At 38.8% G+C, this 7,948-nt stretch overlaps 1 protein-coding gene across 1 annotated transcript; it reads right to left on the bottom strand.

The window, feature by feature from the left end:
• Positions 1–1,321: 1,321 nt before the first annotated feature.
• LOC144019360 (uncharacterized) lies at positions 1,322–4,068 on the bottom strand. Its single transcript, XM_077522385.1, has 4 exons — positions 3,678–4,068; positions 2,932–2,985; positions 1,738–1,829; positions 1,322–1,661 (listed from the first exon to the last, which is right to left on the bottom strand). Exons 1-4 carry the CDS (start codon positions 3,841–3,843, stop codon positions 1,578–1,580), a joined length of 396 nt encoding a protein of 131 aa, XP_077378511.1. The 5' UTR covers positions 3,844–4,068; the 3' UTR covers positions 1,322–1,577.
• Between the last annotated feature and the right edge of the window lie 3,880 nt (positions 4,069–7,948).

The following is a 7,948-nucleotide window of genomic DNA, read 5'->3' on the forward strand; positions in this document are numbered from 1 at the left end:
CTCATTCCTGATCCTATCCAACCTGGTCACTCCCACGCCTCTAGCTTCTCCTCCACCTGTTCCCTGCTCTCACTACAGATCACTATAGGCGCTTTCACACCAAAAAGCCCATGAACTTTGAGTTCATGGTAGAGTCAGTTCCGGGTCCGAAGAACTTGTGAGCGGCCCACGAGTTTGCGTTCACACGGCATGAAAGCGAGCAAGGTAGTTTATTCAAATGAAACTGATGACGTATGTCAGGGGAGGGAAAAAAAACAGCACTACCCCGCCTGTCCAGCAAGTGGCGGTACCGGTAAAACTGAATGACAAACAAATAGGGTGACGTTGAAAAACACGACCTTTGACCCTCCATCGCCATTTGTTGTAATACAAGGCATATCATCTTTTCGTTTTCCTTGTCATGTTGTACAGGGTTGCATTTGCAACCATTAGAACTTCATGGGAAAGGTTGATGAAAACCATTAGGACCCGCCGTATTACCACAGCAAGACGAGAAATGGGCAGAACTTGCTCACTTGGAAAGACAGTCAAACCTGCAAGCACGAAGACGTGCACTGGTAAGGTTTAAATACGCAATTAGACCAAATTTATTTCACATTGGAATTAAGCTGTAACATAAAATGTGAATAAAGTGAAACGTGTGTCCACGCGCGTCGGTCTTGTTTGTGGATATTTTGCCGTGACCGACGCTTTCTGCCATGAAAAGGGCAATCGCTGGAAACTGGTGTTTCCTGCCTAGTTCTCGTGCAATTCACGGCAAAATAGGGCTTGATGGCGAGTTGCTCTTCACGCTAAATGTACGCTTCGTATTTCACAATACCATTGGAGCTGGATGTATTGTTAGTCTGTCCGCATGTTTGTTTGTTGTTGTTTTTTTAAAGCACATTATTGACCGATCCAAAGTGTTGAAATGGCTTGCTTTCTTTGACGATGCTCGAATGATAGAACAAAGGTGCCAGGATTTGGGGAAAAGTGATGATTTGGAAGTGTCAGATTGCCACCTCAAGCCAGTGGTTCATCATAGGGCCATAAGTTGGTGCATATTCCGCTATTTTAAGGTATTCTGTTATGTCAATCACAAGGTTGTTGCACAAAAGTAATTAATGTAGATATTAACTTAACATTTATTAATTTGTTGTGTTTCTGTTTCAGATTTGCCACTTCTACCAATCTGGGTGTGTTCCGCGCAGGGAGTGGAAGAACAACAGAACCTCTTCTTAATGGTGGGACGCTGTAATTAATGTGTGTTTGCATTACTGTTTTCAAAAATAAAAACATTAAAAAGAATTCATTGAGCATAAGTTTTTATTTGTGTGGAAAAAAACAGAACAAAAGTGATATGAAAACAAAAGCATTTTTTACTTATGCATTTGGTTCATTTGTGTCCACAAGTCTGTTTAGGACTGCCAGGAAGCCCATTTGGAACTCTCTGTCGTGCCTTTGGTTTTGTTCAACCAGCTCATGTGCCAGCTGTTGATCTTCCTTGCGCTCCTCGCGTCTGAGGTCAACTTTCTCCTTGTGCTGCTCGCATCTGAGTTCAAGTTCCTCCTTGCGCAACTACATTTCTTCTAAAAACATCACCCTCGTGGACTCCCCGTTCTTTTCATCAAATTGGTGCAGGTAATCCAAAAATAGGTGGTCTCGGTCCCGTTTCCGCTAACCTATTGGGATGTAAATGTACAATGAGTGACAGTAAATACTTTTGACGAGCTTCAAGTTACATGACTTTGAACTTACTGGAACTTGACAGAGGGGCAGGAAACTGTTCGAGTGGCGCAGTTTCTGCTTGTGGACGGACCATCCTCGCTTGTCCCTTCCTAACGCATGCACTGAAACGGTTTCACAAATTCGTGCAATGAGTAAGAGTACAGTACAATGATTTAGGTAGGGTTAAAACATGCCACTTCACATTAATGTCCTTTCATTTTTCATTGTTACACAACAGAATATGCCACATCATCATCATCATCATCACGTTTATTGATCAGACTCAGGTCCACATAACAAAGACACATATAAAAGAGGAAGGGGGAAAAAAAATAATACAAATAATACAAAAAATAACAAGATAAAAATAAGCGAATTTACACCTCGAACAGATGAGACAATTGTACCAATATGACCAAAAATGGGATCCATATCGTACAGCACTTAACTTAGAATTTGTTAGCAACTGTATGATGGCATTCTGTGACCCATTTAGCCTACACATAAATCGATACATCAAGTGCCTCATTAAATCCTCAAATGAGTTAATTCTGGCTGTACAGAACAACTCACTAGCACTACTCCATCTGGGCTTATTTAAAAGAATCCTAAAAGCATCATTATAAGAAACCTGAAGCTTGTGGAGGCTTACTTTTTTAAACCTTGCCCACAAAGGAGCAGGAGCAGGAGCCACACAATACACACTAGTAAAATTGCAGAAATTTAATTCCCCCCCCCCCCCCCCCCCCTCATTTCTCGATGTACCATGAAAATGAAAATTGTATATGTGTATGAGGATGTATTATTATTATTATTATTCTGTTATTCTGTATGCCTATGAATTTCATGTACATACATTAATGACAAATGTACATATGTGTTAAAGTGCAATTGCTTACACAAGCAGGATTACACATTTTCTTTTACTGGAATGTATTAATTTACTTTATTAATGAAATAAGTCAATAGATATAAAGAATGGGTAGGACTAGATAAGTTTTTTAATTCTTTCTACTGCTTTTGAACATGTAAACCATTATGAATGATTGCAACAAGTTTCTTCTTTCTTTAAAATTTTTAACTGCTACTCATTTATGTTTATAATGTCCAGTAAACAAACAAACACAGCCTTATCCAACGAAGCAAAATTAATTGTGAGTGGTGTGTTGCTTTAAAAGTTTTATATGAAGCTTTTGAAGTTTTATAAAATGAAATGAAATATACCAGGACTGCTCAGGGAGGCATCATAACGTAAAGGAGAGCTCAGAGAAGGTCCAGCTGTAAGTCACAGTACATAACAACAAAAGGTCAGTTTACATGTTAGACGACATACGCTAAGAGGTAAAAAAAAAAAAAAAAGTACATTGGGATTGTTTTCTGAAAAGTCTTTACATGCTGTAGCCTCGACTTTTAATCAATGAACGCATTTTAATGTAATCTTTATGGCAGTTGATATTTCACCGTGACCGTCAACTCCGCTGCCAGCATTATTCTCGCACAATTCATGAGGCTAACAAGTTAAAACGTTTTCGTCGCGTTGCATGCAGAGCCTTGTCTTAAGAAAAAACAAAACACAAACTGGTTGTTTTGCTTTTAACAGTGAATAGTATGCCTAGCTTCCACACGTCCTTTTCACGAAGCTTTCCAATTTTGTCACTGAAAGCAGGGGTTGAACGAGTCGGTGAACGAATCTTTTGAAAGGTTCTTTTAAATGAACTGATTCTAGTGATTCAGTTCACCTAAAAGAACTGTAATGCCCATCATTAGCTGCCCGTTTCCTGGCGCAAAAAACACAACCGCAGATGCCTAGTGGGGAAGTCGGATGGCCCCGACATTCCCCCATCAGAAACCGTGCCGGTGCAGGAATGCGGCTGAATGAGATCAACCGCCAGACACCGACACTGTCCCTCGAGGAATATCACCGCCATAACGCCGAGAACAGTCCAGTCCAAAAACGCCATCCAGCTCACCAGCGCAGAATGTCCAGCAGCGCCAACTTCTCCTCCGTGCAGAAAGGGGCTGTGAAAAATGCTGCCTGTCTCCTGGCGCAAAAAACGCAAGCGAACCGCAGATGCCCGGAGGGGCAGTCGGATGGCCCCGACACTCCCCCAACAGAAACCGTGATAGTGCAGGCATGCCGCTGAATGGGCGCAGCCGCCGGGCACCGACACCGTCCCTCGAGGAATATCACGGCCAAAGCGCCGAGAACAGTTCAGTCCAAATCGGGTCCACACAAAAGACAAAAGGCCACATGACAAAAAGAAACACAAAGACGGCTGCTGCAGCTCACAGCGCCATCAACAAACAACCAAGAAAAGAGAGTCACCAGACACACTGCCGCACGCCATCTTGTCGGGCAAAAATAAATAAATAAATGACGGGAGGTTCTGCTTTTGAAACATTCTGTGCTCGCAGCACAGTTATTTTAGCAAAATGGACTTTCTGCATAAAAATGAGGCTTTATTTGGCGAAGTTGACTTAAATTAGCAATGAAGTTAGCAGCTAAGTCATGGGCAACCCTGCACTTTTCCCACCAACAACAAATATGGACATAATTTGCTATCTTAGTTATGGTGTGAGCGCCTATACTTTTTAAGAATTTCGAAACTATAACTGCCTGGAGGCTTTCAGATTTATTTATGATTTTATTTATTTAATTTTACAAATGGTTGGATGCAAGATTTATATTCATTTCAACCTGAAAGATACACCAACATAGTTGTCACAGCAAATGTAAGGTGAGCTTGCTAATTAGTGTGTAGTGTGTAATTAGTGCTAATTAGGCTCAAGTCTGCACCTCAATGCTGTTATCAAGTGTATACCATTGTACTGTAGTGGCTGTCTGTCAATCAAAGCCTGATTTATAAAAAAGATCCATACTTTTAAAATGCTGTGTTCTGATTTCACATCGCAAATTTGCTGTCTTTTTGACCCAAGATGCACTCCCAATGCCTGTGAGAAGCTCCTCTTAAATCCTGGGCCATCAGTCATCTGGAGCTTATAGTCTCTGCTCACTGCAGCTGTATCGGAGAATCATGCACACATGTTGCTGCTATGCCATTTAAGCTGTGTGGGTCTCCAGCTCAAACCTACTCAAGTTTTTGCTCATTCTGCACCAATAACATATAAAATGTTTTGGTTAAAGATTACTTTAACTATTTCTGTTTTAAATTGTTTGTGCGTTTTTTTTTCAGCATTACTCAGTCAAAAACAGTTTATGGAAGAACAGAACACAAAAAAAGAACAATAATTTGTGTTTGAGGGCTGCAGAGAATAATCGACTAATTATTACTAGTCGTCGACTATAAAAAACAAGTTGACTAAATTTTCTATAAGCAATTCATCGTTATCTGCTCAATGTCCCAGATCATTACATAGGATATCTTTGTCAGGTGCATTATTTCTAAAAGTGTCAGAACAACACAGGTTCATTTTCAGTAAAAAGAAAAAAAAAAATTACTGAAAAAGTCTACTTACTTCAGCACTTTTGAAAATGCATGTCACATTCAGGGATAGCGTTACCCTTGTTCAGCATGCTGTGCTTTACCAGTCAGGTCTTTAATTTGTTGCCGAACAGCAACATCGGCTGACAGCTTAGCCTCATTCAGAATACAGAGTGATTCAAAGAATGCGCCAAGATCATTACATGATATTTCAAAAATGGAAAACTCTAGCTTGGACACGTGTTGTACATACCTTCAAGTTTGTATTGCATGTTTTACAAGTGCTCATTGTGGCCACTAAACAACTTCAAGCCCGTAAGAGAGGAATGGGAAGAATTTGGCTTGATATTGGGAATATATATATATATATATATATATATATATATATATATATATATATATATATATATATATATATATATATATATATATATATATAGTTCTTAAGTAGAAAATTTTGTAAGTAGACACATTTTCCATGTAAATGCCCTAATCCATTCCTCCCAAAATTCAGACATAAATGTTTTATAAAGCATAAAAATGCATCAAAACATGTAACAAATACATGTTACAATTAGATTATTGCACAATAAATGAGAGTTGTGCATAATGTAAAAAACAAAGAATAAAGAATAAAAATTATGGTCATTTACCTTTTTAACTGCTGTCCTCTTCGATTTTTGCCCTCTTTTTGGTTCATGTTCTCTCTCAGAAGTGATTTTGCCTGGTGATTTGTAAAGAACTGATCCAAAGATGTTTGTTTTTTTTAACAATCTTCTTCTTCTTCTTTGTTTTTTAAATCACTCACTCACGCTTACGTAGGCCGCACATAATCTCCCAGGCGGATAAGTGAACCCACGCCATTCGGCACCGAAGGCAAGTGACGGTTCCACACCTTCACCGCCCTTATCCAATAAACATTCCTTCGAAAATGTAAATGTAAATGCAAACATAATCAGTGAGCGATCGCCCGAATCGTGAACACATTTTCTGGGTGATTCTTTTCAATAAATTCCAAAACTTGATGGAAACTTCAGGTACGTGGAGGCATTCTCTACATAGACACATTCTATTTTATATCTAGGGTCAAATACTCTTAGCCAATGGGATGCCAGGTAGACACGTTCTATTATGTATCTATGGTCACATACAGTACAGGTCCCTTTTAGCCAATGGGATGCCAGGAAGATGCCAGTAATAGCCAATGGCAGAGCAGCTGTAAATATGTTGCGTTCAGTAAACTTTGGGAGCTGCGAGTAGCGGCCCATACTGTAATTTTAGTATCCTGAAACTTCTTTCGTAACAGGAAACATATATATATATATATATATATATATAGGGGTGTGAATTGCCTAGTACCTGACGATTCGATTCGTATCACGATTCACAGGTCACGATTCGATTCGATACCGATTAATCCCGATACGAATTTATAAGTCGATTGTTGCGATTTTTTTTCATTCAAATTTAGAAAATACTAATCAGTAAGCTTGTAGAGTGTAAGATTTATATGAAAATGTATTATTTATTTATCTGAAATTTCAGTCTTATAGAGGTTGTAATCTGTTTCATGTTTGAACAGCATTAAAATAAAATATTAAGGCTTAATGTATGGAGGACGAAAAGTGCCAACATTAAATAAATAAATCCACCATTAAATAATTAAATAAAAGTGTCATTAATTAATTAAATGTGTCATTAATTAATTAAATGTGTCATTAATTAATTAAATGTGTCATTAATTAATTAAATTCCTTGTGATTATTTAATGATTTATTTACATATTTATTTATTTATTTATTTAATTATTTATTTATTTATTTATTTATTTATTTATTCATTTATTTATTTCTCTATTTAATTATTTCATGGTCGCTGTGTGGCGGTGTTTCGTGAAATTATGTTATCTGTCAAACTCGCTCGTCAACGTTTGGTGGGCAGGTCCTAACACCTGATTGGTTACCCTGCTCACCAAGTCAAGGCAAATCCATTTCAGAATAATGGATTGATGCAGTGTTCGTGGCTAGCAAACAGAATACATTACGCTGGGTGGCGCTATTCACCTCTGTGTTGGTATTGCACAACAACAAGCTTAGATCATTAATAAAAACCTATTCAATATCTATAAGAAACTGGTTAAGTTGAGTGCGTGTAATTCTGACTAAACGTAAATATTACTAATCCGCCCGATAGGTGGCAGAAAACGTGCATAGGTTGCTATTCGTCATTAAATTAGAAGAAGAAGGAGAAGGAGTAGGAGAAGGAGAAGGAGAAGACTGCTCGTCAACGCGCGAGTCTTGCGGGTTGTTGGCCTAAAATGGCAAAAAGTTGTCCGGAACTGCTACGAGAGGCAGCTAATTTAATAGAAGAAGCTCTATCCCGAGCTCCTCAGCCACTGGTGGCTGCTCAGTCGCAGCAGACACCTGCCACTTCCTCTAGAACACCTACAACACCTGTCCAGGGTAAAGTAAAGATCACGTGTGCCTCTACGTTGTAGTTTAAAAATAAAAATAAATGTTTCAATGGGTTCATTATGATTATGTACATAATACATAAATCTTTAAAGGTAGGAGCACAATGTCAAGATAACTAATTATACGGCAAAATGTTGTTAGCTGGCAGAATTATTCCAGATAAAAAAATGAAGCTGTGCCAGATTTCTCTTATTGCAGGCGAGATAGCGAGGCTCTTTGCGCCATATGGTGGTGGTGGCGTTGGTGGTGCGAATAGAGGGAGGGCGAGACAACCCCCAATTCAAATTAATAGAAAAAGCTACACGCACACCTTCTGCTGTTTGG

The sequence above is a fragment of the Festucalex cinctus genome, chromosome 5, assembly GCF_051991245.1.
Source record: "Festucalex cinctus isolate MCC-2025b chromosome 5, RoL_Fcin_1.0, whole genome shotgun sequence".
Lineage (NCBI taxonomy): Eukaryota > Metazoa > Chordata > Actinopteri > Syngnathiformes > Syngnathidae > Festucalex > Festucalex cinctus.

What these genes read in the sequence shown, in the direction of transcription:
- LOC144019360 (XM_077522385.1), bottom strand. Translation starts at nt 3,843, where the DNA reads ATGCCTGCACTATCACGGTTTCTGTTGGGGGAGTGTCGGGGCCATCCG. An exon ending in CTGCTGGACATTCTGCGCTG is followed by an intron (nt 2,986 to 3,677) that starts GTGAGCTGGATG and finishes TGTGACTTACAG; the next exon opens with CTGGACCTTCTCTGAGCTCT. An exon ending in TGCCCCTCTGTCAAGTTCCA is followed by an intron (nt 1,662 to 1,737) that starts GTAAGTTCAAAG and finishes ACATCCCAATAG; the next exon opens with GTTAGCGGAAACGGGACCGA.